At 43.0% G+C, this 24,807-nt stretch overlaps 1 protein-coding gene across 1 annotated transcript in view; it reads right to left on the bottom strand.

Moving 5' to 3' along the window:
• Positions 1 to 22,980, bottom strand: part of nlrc5 (NLR family, CARD domain containing 5) — a 33,110-nt gene extending 10,130 nt beyond the window's left edge. Inside the window, exons 1-32 of the mRNA XM_035419350.1 lie at positions 22,839 to 22,980; positions 21,416 to 21,720; positions 20,819 to 20,860; positions 19,351 to 19,413; positions 16,775 to 18,521; positions 16,190 to 16,273; positions 15,877 to 15,960; positions 14,869 to 14,952; positions 14,020 to 14,109; positions 13,424 to 13,483; positions 12,859 to 12,906; positions 12,601 to 12,684; positions 12,068 to 12,157; positions 10,283 to 10,345; positions 9,973 to 10,008; positions 9,716 to 9,799; positions 9,484 to 9,567; positions 8,952 to 9,041; positions 8,237 to 8,284; positions 8,040 to 8,111; positions 7,176 to 7,259; positions 6,540 to 6,623; positions 5,551 to 5,640; positions 5,304 to 5,363; positions 4,567 to 4,650; positions 3,670 to 3,753; positions 3,192 to 3,281; positions 2,768 to 2,833; positions 1,350 to 1,433; positions 925 to 1,008; positions 580 to 663; positions 129 to 215 (exon numbers count right to left, since the gene is read on the bottom strand). Coding sequence (XP_035275241.1) covers positions 129 to 215; positions 580 to 663; positions 925 to 1,008; positions 1,350 to 1,433; positions 2,768 to 2,833; positions 3,192 to 3,281; positions 3,670 to 3,753; positions 4,567 to 4,650; positions 5,304 to 5,363; positions 5,551 to 5,640; positions 6,540 to 6,623; positions 7,176 to 7,259; positions 8,040 to 8,111; positions 8,237 to 8,284; positions 8,952 to 9,041; positions 9,484 to 9,567; positions 9,716 to 9,799; positions 9,973 to 10,008; positions 10,283 to 10,345; positions 12,068 to 12,157; positions 12,601 to 12,684; positions 12,859 to 12,906; positions 13,424 to 13,483; positions 14,020 to 14,109; positions 14,869 to 14,952; positions 15,877 to 15,960; positions 16,190 to 16,273; positions 16,775 to 18,521; positions 19,351 to 19,413; positions 20,819 to 20,860; positions 21,416 to 21,707 — 4,226 coding nt within the window. The 5' untranslated portion in view covers positions 21,708 to 21,720; positions 22,839 to 22,980. The remainder of the gene's footprint in view (positions 1 to 128; positions 216 to 579; positions 664 to 924; positions 1,009 to 1,349; positions 1,434 to 2,767; positions 2,834 to 3,191; positions 3,282 to 3,669; positions 3,754 to 4,566; positions 4,651 to 5,303; positions 5,364 to 5,550; positions 5,641 to 6,539; positions 6,624 to 7,175; positions 7,260 to 8,039; positions 8,112 to 8,236; positions 8,285 to 8,951; positions 9,042 to 9,483; positions 9,568 to 9,715; positions 9,800 to 9,972; positions 10,009 to 10,282; positions 10,346 to 12,067; positions 12,158 to 12,600; positions 12,685 to 12,858; positions 12,907 to 13,423; positions 13,484 to 14,019; positions 14,110 to 14,868; positions 14,953 to 15,876; positions 15,961 to 16,189; positions 16,274 to 16,774; positions 18,522 to 19,350; positions 19,414 to 20,818; positions 20,861 to 21,415; positions 21,721 to 22,838) is intronic.
• Positions 22,981 to 24,807: the final 1,827 nt, after the last annotated feature.

Here is a 24,807-nt window from a genome sequence, read left to right as displayed (position 1 = left end):
CTGAAAGATAGCTGGGAAGACTTGCTGGACTATGGCCCTCCAGGACCAGGAACAAGTACTCCTGTTCGGAAGCAGGTCAGCCAAAGCTAATGATGTCACAAGGAGGGTATGGGCATATCATGAGACACCTGATCTTGGTTATGCTGGAATTCAGGTCCAGGCAGCTGGACACCAGCTGGACCGCTGCTTCCTCTTTGATCCAGGGCTCCTCGATTCTGAAAAGAAAATACACCATTACTGTGACATCATCAACCTTTGTGCATGCATCATTTATGCGACACATCATGCCCCTAACTCAAACCTAAAAGGACTGCACACATTTGTCGTTATGATGTAATCCATTCAATTTGATACAGTGAACATGAACAGTGGTCACAAACACCTTGTTTCCATATTTGTTTTCATCTCCAACATCTCCCTCCCTCTATAAAAACCTCACTTCTCAGAGTTGTCCCTCATTCCCAGAGTTGAGAACTCAGCCAGACCTTTGTAAGTTCATGGAAACAGTAAATTGGGAAACTGGTTTGACACCCTTAAAAGGTCATTGGGACCAAAGGGACACCTGAACCACGCCCTCACCTGATTTCCAGGTGGTTGGTAAGGCTGCCCAGTTCCTTCAGCAGTTCCTTGATCACCTGAGCACTCAGCCCATTCTTCCTAATCCTGAAGGGAGGAAATATCTGGCTGAATTAACCAATTTAAATCATGAGTCTGTTAGTTTTATAGAGCCACAGAGTATCTTTATGGTGAAAACATATTGACCATTTGCACAAAAGTCTGCGTAATGTGAGTTTGAGACTGGGAATGTGTATGCTTCACACTTCTTTTGTGTGTGTGCGTGTGTGTGTGTGAGCGAGGGAGAGAGAGAGAGAGTGAGAGAGAGAAAATACAGCGCATTAATTCAGTATATGTGAGTACACTAACCCCAGAAGCTGCAGAGAGGGAAGTCCGCTCAGAGCTCTCTGCAGAATCTGGAACCCCTCATTCGGCAGTGTGTTACAACACAACCTGAAAGAGGTCACCATTACCCAAGGAGATTAAAAACATTACATCACTATCACCACCATAATCACCATTATTACATCATTGTCATCATCAGCAGTGTCATTATTACAGTCTCAACACATTAACACTGTCATTACGGTCATTAGCAGTTTCATCTTCATTGCCACTACCATCCTCAACACTTTATGACCCAACACTTTATGTCATTATGACCCTCACCCATACTGTTGCTGTCATCACCCTCCCCACCACCGCCATCACAGTCATGAACACCCCGATCTCAAAACTGTCACCACGATAGATAGTGATAGATGTCAGGTAGGTAATTTCTCCCACATACTCACTCCAATCTGTGCAGATGGGGGCAGTTTTGGAGAATATCAGCCAATTTCTGAAGGTGGGAAGTTCCAAAGCAACACTCTCGGAGACTAAAGAGAGAAAGGGACAGAGAGAAAAAGAGAGGGTCAGAGGGAGAACTTCAAGGGCCCTGTTTCACAGTCATTATCAAACTCTAGTGGCAAACCAAACCACAGCCCTTTAATTATAACTTGTAGCAGGCCAACTAAAACTTTATAGACTGTACTACTTTTTTAAGTTTTTTCCACTTCAATTACATTTCACGGATGCACTTGTCATGCTGCTCTGCAACTAACAAGTCCATCACAGTCAACCGATCCTGTGAGAAATCTGAAGTAGCACCAGAATTATGCTTATCAATATCAAGCTCTGATGCAAAAAGATGGACATTAAACTGCAATGAACCATGAACCCCCAGAACCATAAAAACAGACAAAACAGCATGTCTAGGACTATTACTAAACAATACAATTAGGACATTAAGTTTGAAAGTGAAACAGTTTAAGTAGTCGTGAAATACCAGATGTATTTTTATTCAATTTATTTGAATATTAATCAGCTAACGGTACATAGTAATATTATTATTCATATGCATTTGCACTACCATTGCCACCAGAATAGGGCCCAAAGTGTAAAAACTGAATTTAAATAAATTAATACAGGTACACAACCATACGCATACACATACACATACAGAAGCATAAACATTGAGAATGACTCACATACGCATGAATACATGTATGCACACATATAGGAACTGTCAATGCTGACCCTGGAAAATAATACAATCTGTTGATTTTTGTTTTCAAAATAAATAAGCCACCAATTTAGCCCCAAGAAACCAGGAAAGATGAGTTAAATGCTTAATCATCAAATTTTTGCTAATGTCTGCAAATTGTTTAAATTTCTTTAATTAAGTGCTGAATAACACCAAAAAGAGGGCACACTCTGTCTACCCCGGTTGAGTGTTGGCCAACCCAAGTGCACATAATAAGAAATTAATTCTTATTTGCTATTTCCTTGCAGACCTGGGTCAAATACATATTTGTTTTGGATTCAAATACCTTTCTAAGCTTTACTGATCTTGTCTGGTGTATTGGAACCAATTAAATACTGTCAAAAAGTGCAAACCCCACCTTCTGGTCATATTGGCAGGCTCAATTACACCAGGCAAGATCAATAGAGCACAGAAAATAATTTGAATCCAAAATAAATACGTATTTAACCTAGGTCTGTTTCCTTGACACAATTCCAGCATTCATAGGGTGAAAGAGAATTGTGAATACTCCTGCATTGTACTACAGACATTCAATTTCTCAGTTGCTTGCAGACTGTGTAGGGAAGGATGTGGTTGTTTAAATAGAATAGTTATTTCTCTTCCAGGAGGGGGTTTCGCCGAGCTTACCTGAGTGCTTTGCCACTGTCGTTGTCCTGTATAAACCGAATGAGAGACTTCATCTCCAACCCTAGGCTACAAGACAAAATTATGAAACTGTGTAAACTGGAGAAGCCTTGCATGGAAACCTTGGTGAAAGCAATGTAGTTCAAAGCTATGGACCTGCAGGATGCAACCCACATTTTCTATGAAAATCACATGAATTCAGTGAAGGCAGAGCTAAAGTTTATGCAAGCTAATTGAGGGGCTGACCATTGTCTAAGTAGGCACATTCCTTGGCATGGCCATCTCTTATATGGGCAAAAGCGTCTTGAGATCTCTTGAGATCTAAACATTTCTAGACTATGAAGAGTGGCTCTTAGCAGAGAGACAGCCTAACTGACAGGTATTTTGCCAAGGTTGCATGTTGTTGATTGGTAGCTGATGGCCTCACCTCACTTCCACTGCCATGACACGCTTGCATACGGTTATGGAGTTCGCCAAGCAGAGAGCCCCAGTCTGGGTCAGTCTGTTGTCATTGAGCCTGTGGAGAAAAATTCAGATACCACCTGAAGAAAGCCAAAGCCATAACTGTGTTACATTTTTCTTGGCTGTCTTCTTGACATTCTGCCAGGTCACAAACACATCTTTAAAATGTTTTCCAGTGGAACAAGAAAGTATGTGAGAATCTGAGAATCTGGAGTTGTGGTTAGGGGGAAGGTGGTGATGGTAAAAAAAAAAAACTGTAAAAATCTTGCTACGACACTCTTTACCACCGACACAACCTAAGTTCAATGCTGTAAACAGCTACAATAGATATTTGTGTCAGATGAGATGCTGCTTCAGTACTTAGGAGACATAAGAGCAATGCTTTGCCAGCAGAAATCACATGCACCGTGCTCTCCGTGGAAACTTCTGGAAAGCCTGCTTACTTCACAGAGTTGGAGATCTGTAACTTGGGTAAGAACTCCACAAAGCACCGCACGCCTTCGTCTCTCAGCAGGCTACCAGACAGACTGAAAGTTAAAAGGAGATCAGATGAGCTCGCGCAAATACATAAATAAGCAAGAAGCTTTCGATGGCATGATGCCACAAAACTGGGACAGGTGTTTCTGTAATGATGAACCACGTTCCAAAAATATCAGTGTCTACCCACACATCTGATAGGTGTGAGGAAACAGAGAGAACACCTGACACAGAGAGACAGAGAGAGAGAGCGAACTACTGTAGTGCAGAATGAGAATTACGAAGCCCCGTTCACATCAAAGCTGCAACAACAGAACAAGTCATGAATGAACATAGATAGTCACTGAGTAAAGACAACATGTAAGTGATGGTTAGCATACTAAAAGTTTTCCCTTAGAGAAGGGCTCATCCCTGTTCTTGGAGATCGACCATCCCGTAGGTGTTCACTCCAACCCTAACAAAGCAGACCTCATTCACCAGCTAGAGACCTTTGTGAGTTGTTGCTATTAGTAGAATTAGTAGAATCAGGTGTACCAAATTAGGGTTGAAATGAAGACCTACAGGACTGTAGATCTCCAGGAACAGCTGCTGCCTGCCTTAGAGCTGTTGGAGAAGATCAAACTCACTGTTAACTCTGGACTGAAAGATTTGACACATTGCATCTCACAGACCACAACATGAGCAGTCCACAGTGAACAAAATTTTCCAGTGAAAATGTTGAAAAAAACTACATTCATGGCCGATGACTTGATCGGAACCCGCCTTTCCGCTGCATTTGTGCAGCTGATGTAGTCTTAACACGCAAGTACTGGTAGCTGGAGAAAGCTTTAACACACATGGTGGGGGGGGGGAGGAATGCTTACTCCAGGTCTGAGATTCGGGGGCACTGTTGCAGGATACCAGACAGCTTCTCCACATTTCCACAGGTCAGCTGGTACTGCGTCAGCCTGGAGGGGCCCACAAAGAGCAGGAGTCAGGGAAACCACAGTGCAACCCCATCCCAATGAGGGGACCACAATTTGACCAGGCCAGGTTCAGGGGGCTGTCTTAACAGGTTGCAGTATTCGGGGGGAGCCACAATTCAAACAGATCACAGATCATAGTGGGGTCCAAAGTTTGACCAAGAGCTACACCAGGGGACAGTGTCTACAGTTTGACCATAAAGCGCTGGGGGCACCACAGATTGATGAGATCACAGCTGAAAAATTATCATTATGCTGTAGGGTGGTCAGAAGTACATCATCTGGCGCAACCTCCAGTCGGGCACTTACTAGTCCGGCATTTGTGAAAGTAAATATTTGTGAAATAAATATAAGTACAACAGCATGTGTTATATTCCTAAATCTTATTGGCTTAGATTTACATCAAATAAATTTGCACACTTGCTATTTAAAAAACTAACCTCAGCTGGTAGCCACCCTTATAGCAATCTCTCTCCCACCCTCCCCATCGCCCCAAATCAATGCTACAGCAAAGTTTTGGGGTAGTAGAAGTGTTTATGAGAGACAAATGGCTCTCAAAAAAAGCAAAAGTGTAAAATGGAAAAACAGAAGAGGAAAACAGCTAGCTAAGACTACAGTTAAACTGAGCATTCACTCACTTGCATGCCACCTCTTCTGCTTTTATTTGTTGAAACTTGATGCAGGCTTCTCCCTGCGACCTGGGAAAATGCATCAGAAGGAAGAGGAAATCTAGACAATGATTTCAAAAAATGAGCGATGATGGTATAATGTCATTCGCAGCTCCCAAAATCTGTAGTAGCAGCAGTGCGATGAGGGTAGCCTGTTACACAAACCAATGGATTTGTGGAAAAGTGAGTTTGTTGGCACGATGGTGTGCTACTGTACCGGAGTTCCACTGCCTTGACGCGTTGGCAGTCAATCAGTGATCTGACTAATAGCAAGGCACCCTCTGTAGACATCTGGACATGATTTAATCTGAGCAAAAGAGATGAGACAGTCAGACCTGTTTCTACAGAAGGATAAACGTGAGATTACTATATGTTATATTATTTTATCAGTATCAGTGATATCAGGTGACCAATAATCAATATTAATGATATCAAGAGTAATAATAGCGATATCAGGAGTTAGTGTAAGGGATATCAGGTATCGCAGGATCGTTATTAGCGATGCCAGGAGTTAGTGTAAGGAATATCAGGTATCGCAGGATCAGTATCAGCGATGTCAGGAGTTAGTGTAAGGGATATCAGGTATCGCAGGATCGGTATCAGCGATGTCAGGAGTTAGTGTAAGGGATATCAGGTATCGCAGGATCGGTATCAGCGATATCAGGAGTTAGTGTAAGGGATATCAGGTATCGCACGATCGGTATCAGCGATATCAGGAGTTAGTGTAAGGGATATCAGGTATCACAGGATCGGTACCAGCGATGTCAGGAGTTAGTGTAAGGGATATCAGGTATCGCAGGATCGGTATCAGCGATATCAGGAGTTAGTGTAAGGGATATCAGGTATCGCACGATCGGTATCAGCGATATCAGGAGTTAGTGTAAGGGATATCAGGTATCACAGGATCGGTACCAGCGATGTCAGGAGTTAGTGTAAGGGATATCAGGTATCGCAGGATCGGTATCAGCGATATCAGGAGTTAGTGTAAGGGATATCAGGTATCGCAGGATCAGTATCAGCGATGTCAGGAGTTAGTGTAAGGGATATCAGGTATCACAGGATCGGTACCAGCGATGTCAGGAGTTAGTGTAAGGGATATCAGGTATCGCAGGATCGGTATCAGCGATATCAGGAGTTAGTGTAAGGGATATCAGGTATCGCTGGATCAGTATGAGTGATATTAGAGATCAGTGTGGGAGGTCTTACTGCAGCAGCTGCAGAGTAGCCATGTGTGGCAGACGCTGCAGAAGCTTCTCGATGGACACGTCACTCAGGGAGCTGTGGGAAAAACTGCAGAGAAATGGGAAAATAGATCAGAAGATCCTTATAACAGCAAGAAACCATAGTTTAACCTGCCCATACCCAGAGCACAGGCTAGGCTGCACTGACCTATCCTCGTGTGCTAGGCTCCACTGTAAGCCTCATGAAAGAAGTGCAGTTAAGAGCAATGAAACTCAATTTTGTAAGACATTTTTGTGCCGGAAGCAATGTTACCTCACCAATGACATCAACACCAAGCCAGTTTAGGACAAATTCAAACATAAACTATGAGACACAAGGGAGTGAACAAAGGAGTGGGAGAACAAGAGGAGGCATGCATCACATATATCACATATTCAGCAAACCACCCTCTGTCCATTGTCAGATGGTATGGCCTGGTATGGCTGATTGCTGCTACAATAAGTGACTCTTGTGGTCTGGCCATTTGCAATCTGAACTAATTTTAGAGTCTGAAAAGAAACATGATTCACCTCAAGCGGCCGCACTCTGTTAACCCAGCGCAATGTTATTCTCACACCGTCCACCTCACACAGTCAATACTCGGCCTGCTGGAAAACTCACTTGAGCTCCAGTTGTTCTGGACAGTGTGACAACTTCCCACAGAGCCTGTCGATTCTGGAAGGCTGGACATCGCTGTGAGTGAGGCTGCAACGCAGAGAGGCCTCATTACCTCAGAGTACGCGAAGCTGGGCTGGCTCGCGTCGTCATAGCGAACCAGACTGGCCTCGAGTCCGTGAGAGTTATGGCAGATTCACAGATTTATTATGGTGATATGAGGAGGACTCAGACGGAAATTAATTATAGTACATGGACTCAATGTAAAAGGCACATGCCAAACTGTGTTTAAGTGTATGAAAAACATTTTTTGCAGTAGTGCTTTAACATGTTGCATTTCAGCTGATGAATGAACCAAAAGTAATTTAATACTAAGCACTTAACAAAACACCAGCCAGACACATTCTTTTAACAGTCATAACCAAAGGAATGAGAAAGGAATGAGAAATGTCTGGATGAGACATTAAAGTAGCTCATGTAAGCTATGGAATGCATTGCCTAAAAGAATAGATAGCAAGATAACCAATTACTTTTAAAACCACACCTACAGTAGTAAATCTGCTGTTAGCTGTGTAAAACTTTTATAACTCCTTTATCTTACGTTTGATCTTTAATTTATGACCTTTAATCTTCAATCTTTAATTTATGACTTTCATTGTTGAATGCCTTGATGTATCTTTTCACATCTTCTTTCTGTTTTAACAATTGTTTTGTTCCTTTTAATCCAGACGATAGTTTGAGAAGTATTTACAAGAAACTATTAATAAATACAGTTTATTATTTAGATAATGAGTCACTATAAAGGTAAAACTTTGAGAGAACAGTGAGAGTGCTGGTGTCTTCTCTCTGTTTAATATGCATATGTGTTACCTGAATTTCTTAGACAGGTGTATCCCGTTCTGCTGTGGGTGTGGGACATCTGGCCGCTCCCCAGACTGCCTCCTGATAGGACAGCAATTACATGAAACATCACAAGATGGTGTCCTGTTGAATCTCTTCACTAAACTGAGTGTTGCTTGTACAGTAGCTTATAAATAGAAATTTGACCAAGCCAAAGTTCACATTACCTTACACTGGAGCGAAACTTCATCACCAGACATTTCTTACCCCCATGACTGATTAAAAGAGAAAATATAATCATTCACAAAACATGTACCCAAATTGGGCTTCACAGGTGTTTCTGATTAGTCAGGTACAGGAGAATTCTTCAGTCATAAACTGTAAAGGTCTTCCTTGATCAACCAGGCCCTTTGCCATTACTGAGCTCACTAGTGCTCTCTTCTTCTTCATGATGTTCCAAACTGTTGATTTTGGTAAGCCTAAGGTTTGGCCTATGTTTTTTTTTTTTACATTTCTCAGCCATAATGTCTTCCTTGACTTCCATTGGCACAACTCTGGTCCTTATGCTGACAAATGCAAATAACAGACTCCAAAAGAATCAAAAATACCTGTAGATATTGAAAGCTCTCTTATACTTGCACTAAAGAAGCAATTGAGCACACCTGACCAATCAGAAACACTTGTGAAGCCATTTGTCCCAAACATCATGGTGCCGTGAAATTAATGGGCTATGCATAAAATGTGCTGTAATTTCTACAAGGTGAAATCAAAAGGTTTTTTTAAAAAAAACACTTCAATAAAAAGCTGTGTTTGATAACAAATCCAAAATTCTTGAGTAGAGAGTCAAATCAAGAAAAAAAAAGTATTTGTCCCAAACATTATGGAGCTCACTGCATGTGTTTCTGAGCTGGTGTGCGTTTGTGTATGTGTATGCATACATACCTAACCTCCACCTTCTGTAATGTTATACATGTACAGAGGGTGCCCGCCAGGAATAGGACCCCCTCCATGGTCACTGCATTCTCGCTGACACTACAGGGACACAGAGAGGACAAACGCAGCAGCACACTTTCTCAGAACAATATTCAGTTACACTGTGAACTCATTCAGTCCAGGCTGTGAAAAAAACAACCTCCACCAGAAGAAATGGAAATCAGGGCAGGGAAGCACAAAGCAAGTGTCATGAATTATCAAAAAAGAATAAAGCACAAATGCTGCCTATGTAATGTACTGCACTTTCTCAGCCTGTCATACTGCTAAAACTAAAGGCTGACACCTGGTCCATAAAAAGGGTGAGGTATGCCAGCTATGCCACAGAAACACCCTCAGGTGTGGCTCCCTTTATTTTTTTAAACGACATTTTATTTTCATTTTAATTGGGGAAGGTGGCAAATCTATGGACAAGTATCTCGGGCAAACTCATTTCCTGGGACATAAGTGGCACCTGCCAGCAGTAGTCACGGCAACCTCTTACTTTATTTCCTGGATCACGCTCAGTTGAGGAATGAAATCTACTAGTGTCTTCAGTCCCTTGTCCCCAAGTGCATTGCCAGACACACTGCAGTGAGAGAGAGGGAGAGGGTGATGAACAGAGGGTGGAAGGACAAATATAAAACTGTCTCATTAAGATCTGGCTTAATTTCCGGCCTTTGCTGGACTGTGGAGTAGTCAGTGTTCAGTGCTGGAGTATGTTTACTCATACTTACTCCAACAGAGTTAGTGCAGTGCACTCCCTCAGGGCCTCACACAACCTGGTTAGGTCAGGAGGGCGAAGTCCACAGGACACCAGGCTGAAAAACATCATTGGTGTACGGGAGGCAGCACAGTCACCACACTTAACATCTTCATCAGCATCGTCATCATCATCGTTATCATCCTCCTCCTCATTATCATCATCATTATTATCATAGTCCCAGTAACTCATTATTAGTAATACTGAGCTGGCAGTGTAATGAGGACTTACCGAAGTCTTTTTTCAGTTTTCTGGACTGTCACCGTACTACAGACAGGAAGAAGTACAGAACAGTATGCTAGATTAACATTAATCAGAATTGACATATGTAATTAAATCTGAGATAATACACAGTCTATACGTACTTAATTAACCTTGGTTCTAATAAACATACAAGCATTGTTACTATTATTGTTATTAGTATTAGTCGTAGTAGTACTCCTGGTCATAGTATTCATATAATTATTATTTTATTGTTGTGGTTGTTGTTAATAATACTACTAATAATATTAATAATCCATTTAGGGAGTCAAGCTCTTACCCAGGTGTGTGTCTCTGTGTCTCTGGTGAGTACAGAACAGATATCTTTGTTGGCTCCTGAAGCCTGAGGGCATTAAAGAGAAACAGCCGTGAAAGGCCTGAAAATCATCAGTGTCTCTCTCAACACCACCATTCTTTCCACATCAATACCACAGGAAGCAGCCAGAGGGGACTGCATTCATACACTGCCAGGGCCTAATATAAAACTGCAATATATGATGCATGATGCAATGATATTACTGTGTGTGTACGTCTGCTTGCGTGCATTTACATGCATCAAAACCCCTTTCCCCATCACAGAGACATACAAAAACGAGAATAATACAAAGAGTCCAATGCCATTGAAACGAAGGGATGGAACAATAATAAAACAGAGCAGAATCAGAAACTGACACGGCCTGATAGCACAGCACTGCTTCAGAGCTTCAGATATCCGGCGCAGAGAGGAAACAACCTTACACCACTTCGCATCACAAACCCAGCGCATGGGACAAAATGAGTCAGCACCAGCTGACTTGCGCAACAAAAAAGACCGCGTCTTTACAGCAGCCTTACCACAGCACTGCAATGAAGCAGGCCTCACTCAACACCCGGCTCAGATTGGTATGTTAAAGGGTAAAATGTGAGGATTGGCACTGGCATTCCTTTACAGAGTTAACTTTGTGATATGTGAGGACAGCCCGGACGAAGGCTAGCTGAATCCACAGTCTGCAGGCAGTGATCCACTCTCTGCCCTGTTCTTTATTTCATAGATATGCCAGGAAAACGAAAGGATTGAATCATTTTTTCCCCATAGATACAGCTTTACATTGTTTTCTTAAATAATGTATTTAAGATTTAAGCTTTTTACGTGCTGGTAAAGTTTGGGGGTTGGGAGGGGGGGGGGGGGGGGGAGTATGTGGTGTCAGGGGGGGTTGGATGGAGCACACAGCCCACACTGCACAGGCTCTTTGCAGGACAGACATAAGCAAATGATGGGCCAAAGTAGGCTACACTAAACTATACCAATCACACACACTCAAATTGGATTTGTGTACATCTGACATACAGTGTCCTCCATAATGTTTGGGAGAAAGCCACATTTATTTCCATGATTTGGCTCTGTATTCTATAATTCACGTGTGCTTCTCAGCTTTTATTAAAAGGTATTTTTATACATTCTGTTTTGTTTTGCTTTAACTTCGACTGCAAATTTAAAATTGTGGAGTACAGAGGCAAATCAAGAAAAAATACGTACCTAACATTATGGAGGGTACAGTATGTGATTGCCTGTTATTGCCTACTCATGATTTTTTCATTTTTAAAGAACAGCTTAAAAACTACAACAAAATGGTGGATGTGCATGTTGTTTTGCATATGGCACAGAAATACAGGTGAAAAACACATGTAAATATAATTTCAGACATATGTAAATACATGAAAATGCAAAGGTAAATATATTCCATGGCTGCGTATACATGTAGTTGAAATACTGCCCATCTCTGTCCAGGTCTATTTAAGTTATACATCCTGGATTTTTATTCATTTAGTTTTATATACAAACCAGCTGAATACTTACAAAAGATGAATCCTGGGAGATTGCCTTACTCAGGTACTACAGAATCTGAGTAAGGCACCCCTCCTAGGCATTAAACCTACTCATGTCTGAGCAAAAGTTCAGCTCATTACTTTGACACACTGTCGCTGGTTAGGTTAGTTTTCAAGTCAATTATTTGCGTTCATTAATTCTAAAATAAAAATAAAAGAATCAGAGAGAAGCCCTTCCGGGAACTCTGACACGGCGCACCTGACGTCCATCTCGCTCACGTCGGGACGCACAGCCAGAGTCCGAGTCAGGATCTCCAGCCCGTCCAGCGACACTGTGCTTCCGCTCAAACTGAAGGGGAGAACGACACTGTGATGTCACAGGGCTCAAATACACACGAGAAAGCACCCAGCTGCCTAAACACGGGCACAGGGATCGGATGTCTCTCCTCTTTGTAGTGAAGCCTACAAAGGTGTGCTTGTGTTGTGATACTGACTCTTTGGCTGAAAGCAGCGCATTGCAAAGATTATGCAAAACCATTCTTATTTGCAAAAGTGCCTTCTAGTCCGTTCAGATTATACTTTAGGTGCACTCCATTCAGGAATGGAATACCTTGCAATATACTGTCAGTGGACCTATTTTAAAATGTAATGTTAGATATATTCCACAACTGTGTATTTAAGAATATATAATATTTAAGTGGCAAGGAAATAGAAACAGAAATGTCATAGAAATAAAAAAAGGAAAACATGTCACCATCCAGTTTATGTTTCATGTTAACTGAAGAAACTTACTCAATGGCAGACATGCCAGGACATTTTGTCAGGACCTGACAAAGCTGATTCATCTTTTCAGCTGTAAAGCCGCAGTTCAGAAGCCTGAAGGAATTGAACAAAATAACATCTTAAAAACACAGTTTTGAGTTCAGGTTTCCTTTCACCTTTTTACAGTTTTACTTATCTTTACACAAAAACATCTTAAGGACACAGTTTGACACATCACCACCGCCTGTGAGACAGCACATCCCTGGAACCAGTAGCTGTGTCACGTACCTGACAGTGCGTCCAGTAGGGGTCGAGCCACAGTGATCTGCCTGAGCACTGAGAGTGTCAGAGAGATGAGGGCCATTAATGCTTGCTTACGTAAAGCGTTTTTGACAGTACATGCAAAGGCCAATGAAGCATCTTAAATTTGAGACAGAGGAAAAGAGAGAGAGAGAGAGAGAGAGAGAGAGAGAGAAGGGCAAGGGAAAGAGATAAAGGAAGAGAGAAAAATACAAGGAAGGAGAACAGGGGAGGAGCAAGACAGAGAGATGTAGAATGACAGTGTAATGTCTAAAGTCTCTTATTCTCAATCCTAAACTTAAGCAGACAAGCTCTTACTCCAAATACCTGGCAAGCAGTATTCAGAGGGATACATACAGTGAATGAAGGTGTGGCTGAGTTAATAGCTAGTCATAGTTTGCATACAGTAGTTGTAAATAAAACATCTTTTTTGAGTTGAGCCAGGTCTGGAGAGTAATGAGGATCTGATGCAATGCGGATCTGCTCAGACACAGGAGAAGCAGAATTCAGGTTCCTCTTCTCCACTGCTCTCCATAAGACATCAAACGCTCACCTTAAAGACTTGGATCGCTGAGAAAATAACACTTTGATTTCACTGAAGTCCTTCTGGCCACTGAAAGAAAAAATATTTTGTAACTACTTCGTAACTGGTCAGATAATTTTCGAAGTATTTAAAAAAAAGTTTACAATAGTTTTTCCAGCCTTGTTTATAGCCTGGGGTTCAGGTCAGAAGGTTGTGAGCCAAAAAGAGGATTCTAGAACATTTTCTGAAGTAATTTTGTTCAGTTCAGTTTTAAAATTCTGCTGATGGTTGCTATCACCCCCACAATTCACCAGATCAAAGTTCAGGCTGACAAGACAGATACACTCAATCAGTGCTTACCTCATTGTTATGGAAACAGTCAAGTATTTTGTTAACCAACTGTGCAGTATTTAAAAGTTTTTAAATGAAAGATCACCATTTTCCATGTATTCTCACAGATTTGATGTTAATTGAGCATTAAAGTTATTTAATGTCTAATCATTTCTGAGATGATATTTACACTTGTTTGCAGTCTTTTAGATTTTTTTTTTCTATTTTACTAAATAAGAGATATAATGTAGATTAAGAACAGAAAGTAAACAGGAAGTAGAATGCTCCTGACTCACTCAGTGTGTATGGCCTGAATAGTGGGGTAAGCCGCCATCTTCTCAAGGAGGGTGAGGATTCCATCCAGACTGCAACTATTCTTCCCCAATCTAGGAACGAACACAACACAGGCATCATTGGTATATAAGTGAGTTGTCATTCTTTGTTTCCTAATGCATAATTTTGACTCTGCACCACACACCAAACACTTTCTGTATGGTGTATGTATTGCCCTACCAATTAACGCAACACATGCATAAATGTATGTGCACATGCATGTACGTGTATATACACATTTGTATGTGCATGCGCACATACATATTCATATGCATGGACACACACATATACATGCATGCAGGGCCAGCTCTTTTATCATTCGTGCAGCCCAAGGTGAGAGATCGACTATCATGCAACAAGTTTCATTTTCCCATTTTCTTCCCTTTGTTTGGTGCACTCCCCCCTCCCCCCCCCCCCCCACAGATAACCACCTTTACCAGCTATGCCTAAAGCCATAAGCCATAAATGCACACATACAAACACACAGGCAGACAAACAAACGCCCACACGCGCACACACACAAAGACAAAAACACACGCAGTCTCTCCATGGTGCTCCACATTACATTAAGATCATGATCGCAGTGAACCCTTTCATATGTGTTTATTATCACACTCCAGTTTGGATGAGACTACATACTGTACTAAACAAATGAATAATTTAGAATGACAGTTTGTGATTGTCATTACCATATAAGGTCCCCGCCCCACTTTCCCACCATCTTATTTCAGGCTTGTTAAACCACAGGAAGCTGTTGTGGAACTATTTGGTAGTTGTGGAAGGCCTGGGTTGACAGGAAGTCGCATACTCACGAGACCGAACGAAGGGACGTCAGCTTGGGGAACTTGTCTGCCACTTTCCTGAGGCCGTCGTCTCTGAGGTGATTATCGCTGAGGCTGTCAGAGGGAGGTCACATGACTGCATGACCATCATGCCAAGTCTGGGTGACTCAGCTCAGTGCCAGTACTAGAGAGCCAGAGTCCAACAGGCCTGCCAGCCCACCACCCAGTGCTGAGAGGCTAAACTGTTCCTGTGCTTAAACCTCTTTTAATGTTTCTATGCCTACTTTACAAAGAAGCGTTTAATCCATCTGTTATTTCTGAAATAATATCATTTGGCAGAAAAAACTGGTAGGAAATGCTTTGGTGCAGTCCTCCAACGACCAAAAAATGTTTTCTGCATTCCACTCTAGCCCTGCCCCATTCTTGATGTCAGAGTACAGAACCAAAAGTATCTGGGCACCACTTGAACACTGCTGGCACCTGTTTGGCTAGATTGGTTTTGGCCCAACATTTTCAAACCGGAGAAACATGGTGAGCTGTTCATAAACTCATATTCCACTAAAATATGATGTGAGAAATAGGCCATACATTTGCTGAATCTTGATTCATATTTGATCTGCAATGCTTAGTTTGACTGTATGAGTTTCATGAGCCAGGTGCACCAACAGTGTACAAAGTCATTTGCATAGAGAATAATTTATGCAAATGAGATGGACACACTGCACCCACCCAGGCAGCATTTTTCAAAATTGTGAAGTAGGCAGAGGCAGGCTGAAACAGAGAGTGCAATTACTCTTTAAGGGCCTAGCTCGAGTTTAAGCCAACCGACACTGTGATCATTCCAAGACCAAGGATGAGTTACTCAACACATTCTATGCCTCAAATATAATAATAACAAAAAAAAAAAATAAAAAAAAAAATAATAATAATAATGGTTATATTCTTATTAACATTTATAATAATGAATTCAGTAACAATTACATCATATTATTATTCATAATTGTTAACATTGTTTATAATATTGGAATTGTCCCATACTTGAGTTCACTGATCTCTGGGCAGCTCTCCAGAGCAGTGGTCAATTTAGCAGCTCCAACCTCCGTCAGACGTCCACATATCAATCTAGGGGTCAACAACACACTGTTATACATACTGCACAAATACACACAAACACACACACACACACACACACACACACACAAATAAATTCAGGTCAGTATCATGAACGAGTACACTCTCTTCCTGTTGGTATGCTAGAGACTGGGGGTGGTATAAAGAGGAACACAGAGGAACAGGGGACGGGACAGTTTAGGGAGAGGACAGACGTGTTACAAGTAGGTGTCAAACTCACTCAAGCTTTCTCAGGGCAGGTAGTCCGGGAAGGACGCCAGAAAGCACTTCTGCAAACGCGTCGCCATACTTCCTGCTACGAAAACTGAGAGCACGTACAACAAGATTAAAAAATACACAGAGGAATCGTAGGCACAAAGACAAGAAAATAAATGCACATTCTCTTACGCACCCTGCTTGCTTAAAATATGTTAATCCAGACAGGTTACTTTGGTAGGTTTATCAGGAAAGCATATTTTTGAGAACTCATGACAACTTCTGTAATCTAAGCTTCATTTTCAGATAAAGTACTTTCGATTTCTTTCTGATGTTGCAACATAAGTGTTGCTTCTTTTGAAGTTTGTTTTTTTCCACTCACTTTGGCACTAATTTCACTAGTGTGTACACAACCTTCAAAACTCTAAATGCAAACATCAAAATTATCATTAAAAAGCCACATGGTTGAAATATTTGAGCACATCAATACAATACAAATACAGCACAGTAATAACCTTATTGTTGGAGCGAGGGAATAATTGAGAGTGGTTTATTGTGTGATCAACTGAGCGACTCGCTGAACGGCTCACTGATTGACTGACTGACTCACATGAGGTAGTCGATGCTCGGGCAGCTGGGCAGGGCCTGCAGGCACTCCGTCTCCATGGAGCACCCGGCGAAGTCCAGGCCCACGGGCGCCGCCGCGGCCGACACCACGAAGGCCAGGGCGTCCATGTCGGGGGGGGCCAGGCGGATGTTGCGCAACTCGAAGCCGGGCCTGGCCGCCACCGCCCTGGCCAGGGGGACGTCCTGCGTCTCCAGGGCGCAGCAGCACAGCTCCACCAGCTTGGGCCCCGTCAGGTGGGGGTTCCCCGCGAAGCCCCGCAGGATCCTCAGCACCGCGCCACGCCGCTTCTCCACCCGCCCCTTGGCCCCGTCCCCGCCCCCCATCAGCTGGACCAGGGAAGGGGCGCAGGCGGGAGCGGCCAGCCCGCACACGAACAGTTGGAGGGTGTCGGTGAAGACGGTCTTGGGGTCGGTGCGGGCCGTCCAGCGGGACTTCAGATTGAGATTGCTCCTGAGCTGGGGCTCCTCCACGCTCTGGCTGGTCATGAGGTGCAACGCGCCCAGGAACTCCTGCATGGCCAGGTGGGAAAAAGCACACCCCACCCCCTGGGACCCGTCGTCATGCGTCAGCTGGAACTGGGACAGGAACCCCGCTCTAGTGGCGAATTCCAGCAGGTGTGGCGAGACGCTATTGGTGGAGAACACAATCCTGCTGCCGTCCAGCCCCTCCATGGCTAGCTGACATACCTCTTTTAGCTCCACCTGATCCCTCTGTATAGGGGGCGTGGCCTCGTCCTCCGGCCTGCCTCCTGATACCTTGCTGAGGAAGGCGGTGAGGATCTGGAGGTAGACCTGAGTGACAGTAGCAGGTAGCTGAGTGGTAGAGTGGGGCCCCTGGGAAAAGTGGTGGTCAAGGCAGACGCAGCACAGGTGGCAGAGCGCCGGCACATAGCACATGGTGAGGATATGATGACTGGCCAGGAGGTGGCGTACCGAGTCCTCCTTGTGACCTTTGCCCTGGAAGTACTGCTCGGCGTACTCCTTGACCTGCTGTCGGTCGAACCCTAGCAGCTCGCCTTCCATGGCCCTTTCCGGAAGGTCCACTGTGTTCCGGGGCCTGCATGTCACCAGCACCGAGCAGCCACGGAGGATCCTCCCGCTGCACAGCCCCGAGAAAAGTTCCAGGACCAACAGCGTACGCCAGGGGTCCCAACTGGCATCCGACTTCCAGCGGGTGAACTTCGAGCGGAACTCGTCGTAACCATCAAAGATCACACAGACCTTCTCAGGGTTAGCCTGCATGTAGGCCAGCACTGCCTTACGTGCCTCCTCCTCCTCCTCTCTGTGGGTGTGGCTGCAGGTGTCATCAGACCAAGGGAAGAAGTGGAAGAGCAGCTCTATCAGCGTCAGCTTCCGTGTGACCAAGTTGAGCTGACGGAACTCCAGCAGGAAGAGCAAGTGGAAGTCCGGGAGTTCCCCACGGGCCCATTGCTGGCCCACACAGTGCATCAACACAGTCTTCCCTGACCCGGCTGGACCCAGCAGCACAGTCAGGGGAGATTTGGAGAGGGAGCTGAGTAGGGACTGTACTGTCACCACATCCTCTGTGGAACTGTCCTCACTGTCAAGAGACAGAGACTTCGATCTCTCCCTCTGTCTGGACGTGGTCCTGTGCTGCAGGATGACCCTGGCCCTGTCCAGCCGTACCTCCCTGGCCACACCCTTGGTCACCCTCTCATACTTCTGCAGCAGCGTGGTCTTTACTGCAGTGCTGTAGCTTTCCACATAGTCTGAATGCATTGAAAAATACATACAGACATTATATTAGATACATACATATTTAACATGTATTTACGTACCATAGATATAGGGTTGTTTTCAACAATTTTGGCACTCCTGGTCAAATGAAGGGCTAAAATGAATCTTGAAGGTAACAGAAGCTGATCCGATCTCTACATGATACAATGACAAACATGACATCTTCCTGCAAATTTTAATGCATGACTAGTATTTATTTAAATTTATTACAGATTCAAAATACTAAATACAACTAAACATGGAACTTAGAAACTGCTCCTTTGGCTGATATACAAAAGCTTCAAAATATTTCAGTCTTTGTTTTACAAGTCTTTCTATTCATGCTTTTTGAACTTTTTATCACTCTAGTCTTCCCAGTAGAACTCCTCTAACTCATAAATATTCTTAGTTGCCTGCGCATGCTCTGGATGTCTGAGATGTCTACACTCTCCTGAATCGGCATCAGGGGTCACTGCACGGATGCTGCTACAGGCATTGAATTAGGCATTCCAAACTAGGGTGGGAACAGGATGTTTCAAATTTACTTTTTAAAAAAAGGATGTCATGACTAAGGTGAAATATTGTGGAGGATCTTCGATGTAATTAAAACATCAACTCCCCCCAAGGAAGCTCAAACAGATAAAGATAGATTAATTATTCTTAATGTGATAAACATATAAATATATGATATAAATAATATATATTTATATAATATAATAAATAATATATGAATATATTTTTTCGGCTAGATGGAGTGCCCCCTTAAGAGCAGGCAGTGCTGAGAGCAGATGTGGGTTGGGCTGTGCTTGGTGCCATTTGTACCTCTTCTCAGCCGTTTGCCAGGGTGCTGGGGAACATGCTCATCTGGTTGGTCAATGATGCGCTCTGTGCCAACAGCATAATGATTATAAAACTTACATGGAAATCCATCTCAAAAAAAGCAATACTCTCAAAAACACATCGCCTAATGTTGAAATGAACGCTAACTTCTTTTTCTTTCGTTTTCAAAAAACACCTCCTGCCTTTCATTTCCTTATTTGGCAGCCAATGAAGTCTCCTGGAGGGGTGGGAGGGTGGGGGTTCTGATAGGCTGTCACGTGTCTAAGCAACGGATTACAAACGGCTTTTCAAATTATGCACGTACTGTATCTCCTTGAAATGTTAGGAAACAGGAACACGGACATATTCACACAGGCTGAAGGGAAACATAAATGCCGTGCTACTCATATCATGTGCTAAAACTGCAAAAATGTACACCAATGTATTACACGGGCAACAGGGCAGCAGACTTTCAGAATTAAAGTGCATAATCCCCTCTAGTGTTATTGTAGCTGGGTGCCATCCGCAGTGTTTACAGAATTGTGTTTGTCGCCAGGTCTGCCACCTGAGGTCAAGGAGCCGGGCTGAGAACAGAGCAGTGTGTGTGACTCTGTCTTTCCCCTCCCAGTATTTCCCAGGCACACACACTCTCTCTTTCACACAGACATATACACACACACTGCCCCCCCTCCTCTTTTTTAACCTTTACTAACTGTTTGAATCTATTGTTTGAATTTTAAGGGATGTGTGGTTATTAGGAAGTGTGCGGACTAAAGGTTACTTCAGATCAAAAATCCATCAGTCCCTGAGACAAATTGAGGCTGTTTTCAAAAAAAAAAATGTATTCAGCATGAACTAATGAGTTTTGAACCTATCACGTCAAATTCAGCATGTCAAATCTTTACTCCAGAATGAAAGGAGAGATAAATCTGCTCTACTAACTCATGACTAATTGTTATGGAAATACTAATTTCATTTGTTAACCATTGTTTTGATGTGAACAGCATCATCTTTAGTCATGAGCTATAGTCAAATCTGGTCCTAAAGGTCAATAATACTGCTGGTTTTCATTTTTACCCTCTAATTAGGACTGATTTAAAACTGGGACACCAGGTGTGAGTTAAATCCCTGGCCAATCTGTGACATTAATCGATCAATTATCTACATACAAAATGTATGACACAATACTTAAAAATCTACAAAGGCGTGTGGTACCCTATTGGTACATACACTGTGACTATAGCCAGCAATACATAATTAATATGTACATTTTTTTTGCTTGTACAGGGTACTTTTTAACACCTAAATAGAATTATTATACTTTCAATGTTCATTTGGGAAAATTGTTCCTCCTGCATTGGGTAGAAAAGTAGAAAACCAGCCGTACTACTGGTCTTAAAGGCCAGATAAGAGCATCTCTGCTGTAGAGTATCACATTTAGGAAGCCATGCAGAGGTGTAGCAGGGTTTACCAGGATCAGCATGGTCTGGGGTCTCCTCATTTGCATGGCAACCTGGAACAGACAAAACCAGTGACCTCAGGACCAACCTGCGACCTTGTGATGTATTCATTCATAAAACATTTACTACCATTATACATAACCTTATAAAGGATTAGGCCATGTTTGCTATGGAAAATGGCAAACTGTGCTGCTCTATAGATAAACCGTCCTGCCCTAAGACAACAGAACATATTTTATTTTAATTATCTTGAATGGTTTATGTAGTCTGACTGAAGTCAATGCAATATTTCTTCATAAGTCCCTGTTGAAAGTGCTCAATTAAAAAGATGGCTTTGCTTTAATTTAATTATGATTTCAGTCAGTGTGTTTTTTAAATCTGGTCATGTTTCAAACATAAACCCAGGTAGCAAATTGTTTTCTCAAATAATGAATTCACACAGCTGGGTATTTACAGAAGAAATTGTGATTATTTGCTTTGCTCAAAGGACACAAGAGACTGGGATATGTCTAAATATTTCTAGAGCTAAAAGACAAGTTTCGGGCCCCAGGCTACATCATATTTCAGATATATTTCACGTCAATGTGAGCGGGCGCTGCATATCTTACCAGCTGCAGAAAGCAGCCGAGATTCCAAGTCCAGGGGCAGTTCGCATTGCATTGATGCGATGTGTACAAACCGGGCACATTCTGGCCGCGTGCTTCTAAAATGATCCACCAGCAGGGAAATGCGCTCTCTCCTGTCTGTCACGCGCCGAAGGCGCTCAGAAGCTGCAGGTCCCGCCAGTTGCAATAAAGACTCAAGTCCCGGGTCTGGATTTCTGTACAGGACCTCGACCAGCCTCGAGCGCACTTCAGCTACCACCGTGAGGACATCTGCCTCCTCTGCAACCTGTTCCATCCCGAGACATCAGCTGAAAAGATGCATATTCAGATTGTGGTTGGTACCCACAGTTTCCTGACCTAAACCCCATTGAAAATACAGCAGGTTATGTAAGGACGGTGGGCTGCAGAGAAGAGTCCACAGGAGAAGACCAACGAGTCTGATCTCTCTATAGAGATTCTGTGAGAAAGGAATGGTCTCAGATCCCTTGCTGAGTTTTCCCACCTCATCAAACATCAAAGAAGGCTCAGTGTTATTAAACATTAAACACTGCAAAGGGAGGATGCACAATGTAATACATGCAGGGGTGCTAATAACTGTGGAAAACATTTTTTTTTTCAGAATAAAATTGTTTGGTGTTAAAGTTTTTTCTCTGAGCAATAGTATCACACGAGTATTGTTTTCTCGTGTTGCTGAGCATGAAGGTCATTTAAATAAGTACATTTTAGCCAGCATTTTCTTCAAAGTAAATGAGGGTGCCAATAATTCTGAAGAGCGCGATATCCATAATAAACAAATACATACACGAATGCAATAAAATCTTTTCCAAAGTAGCCGATATCTTAATATTAAAATTATGAATGCAAGATGTGAACATTCCGCGGTGCCGAGCGTTTCATTCATGAACCTATAGCCTATTTTCTCCAATCTATGAACGTGAATCGAAACCCCGTACAAGACCATCAAATTCATAGCATTTGCTAACACCATCGCCCATCAATGTGTAGCCTAGTCGTTAACGATAAAAAGAAATTCGTACTGAACATGGGCGGGCTGTATGGTTGCCACAGCCGAGATGTGTTAGTTGAAATATTTATTCGTGCTGGTCTTTGAATTGGCGTTTTATTCTGTAGATCCGCAGCATGCATGTTGTAGGCTATAACCTGCATAGCCCCGTTTTAACAAACCTACAAGTAAGTGACATGTAGGCTAGGCTACGACAGAATCTATTGAAATCTACGGCAACACATACACGAACGGAGGAGTGCACGCCTTGTCCTATTTGTGTGTATTTTTTGTTTGCCACTACCCCGTTCCCACCCAATGAGCAAACAACACACGAAAACATTAGGGAACTATCATTAAATTAATTTCTATAAGCCAAATATCCTAAACATACAAAAAGGTCATATTTAAACACAATCTTACCGCAGATGACAGCGCATCACAACGCATTGTAACAGAAGGCGAAAGTGAAAGTTAAGGGCATGTTGGTTTTATTTTCGGTTATTTTCGGTCTGCAGTAAGAGAAAAAACAAAACATACACACACTCACACACACACACGCTCGCAGAGGACAGTTCAGTCTCCGCAGCGTACGTATTCATAAGTAGATAAATGAACTACATGTGGTGAAAAAAGTTTCAGTAGGCCTACCAATGACGTACATTTTCCCACAAAATTCCAAAATTTAATGCCAATTATATACAAACGTGCTATACAAGTTCTTCTTCACTTGGATCATAGAGTAATTCAGTTTGACCTTGTGGTTTCTGATTTTCTGCACCGAACAGCCGTTTGAACTAGAGGGTGAAAAGGATCATGATGGTGGGAGGGGGGGGGGGGGGGGGGGGGAATAAAAATGGTCAGATTTGAATTTTGTAAGCATGCACACTGTGGTAGGAGGGTCTCTTTTATTAGTAATGGATGCCATTATGTTGTACATTTAAATACTGTGCAGATCATATAATGCCGTTTATACAAATGTGATTCCAAAGCATTTTACCACTAAAAAATAGGGACATAGTTTTTTGGATCTGTCTATGTAAAATTTGAAGTAGGGGTAGAGGTAACCAGCTACTTCATTCATACTTCATCAAATGAAGTGGTGTTTATGAAATGCTCAGGGGTGAGATTCAATCTTGAGACATTGTACTGCTCCGTCAGTATATGGTTAAAGGGTGTCCACATTGAATTTAGGAATATAGTCACAACTTCATGGTCGGTGCACAAATTCCTGGCAGGACCACATCTCCACTGGTGTATCTATTTACAAAATGGTTCTGGGCAATCTCCTTCTTACCTCCCCACCCTCTTCTGAGTAAACCAAAATAGTTATCAACTTCATTCCATTTACTGGTTGCTTTTTATGTGCAGTACCTACTGCGTGGCTCGTCTGGTCTTCAACCTCCCCAGACACTCCCACGTCTGTCATGGTTTTGTGTTTCCTGTCTGTGTTTCCCTGTTGGGCCGCCAGATGGCGGCACTTCTGTTTTGTGTCCTGCTCCCCCCTGCGTACTGTAAGGCGGCTGACAGGTGTGGATCCAAGTGCAGAAAAGAAACTGGCAGGATGCAGATGAAGCTTAAACCCAATTCAGGGGTATTTATTGTATCACAGCAGAAGGCAGGCAGTTTCAGAAGAGCACTGAGACAGAGATCTCTGGCTTACTCAAAACAAAGAAAACTGACAGGCAGAAGTTTAGCTACGACACGTAGCGGCTCAGAATAATACAGACTAGGCAGACTGACAACTAAGCACTGACTGAATGGGGGAAACAGACCTAAATACAAAAAGGGGGTAATGACTGATTGCAGACAGCCAGTGACACACAGAGGTATAGGGCTACACATGAGGGAAACAATCAAACAATCAATTAACCAATCATTGCATTAATTTAGCAATTATACCCCTGGGTAGAACACCAGAGGGAGAGACACTAGGGAGGAGAGAGGGAGACGGGGTTAGTAGAAGAGCTGGGTGTCACAGCCGTGACAACGTCACTCCCCTGCTCATTACCCTCCACTGGCTGCCTGTTATAGCTCGCATCAAATTTAAAACATTGGTACTAGCATACCAGGCAGTCAAGGGATCAGCCCCAGCATACCTCCACAAGATATTCAAACCCTACATGCCAGCCAGATCCCTCCGTTCTGCTACCTCAGGACGCCTAGCACCTCCCCCTCTTCGCACCTGCACTTCCAGAACACGTCTCCTGTCTGTTCTGGCCCCACGATGGTGGAATTACCTCCCCGTGGAGGTCAGAACAGCTGAGACACTGACCCAGTTCAAACGACGACTGAAGACTCACCTTTTCAGGCTGCACCTGTCCCCATCCCTCCCTACCCCCCTGTAAATGACTGTAAGCTTAGAGTTGTAACTAGGCAGCTGTTTCGTAGG

This window comes from Anguilla anguilla, chromosome 5 (assembly GCF_013347855.1).
Source record: "Anguilla anguilla isolate fAngAng1 chromosome 5, fAngAng1.pri, whole genome shotgun sequence".
Taxonomy (NCBI): domain Eukaryota; kingdom Metazoa; phylum Chordata; class Actinopteri; order Anguilliformes; family Anguillidae; genus Anguilla; species Anguilla anguilla.
Note: the sequence above shows the minus strand (reverse complement) of the source record. Positions and strands in the feature narration are given on the sequence as shown.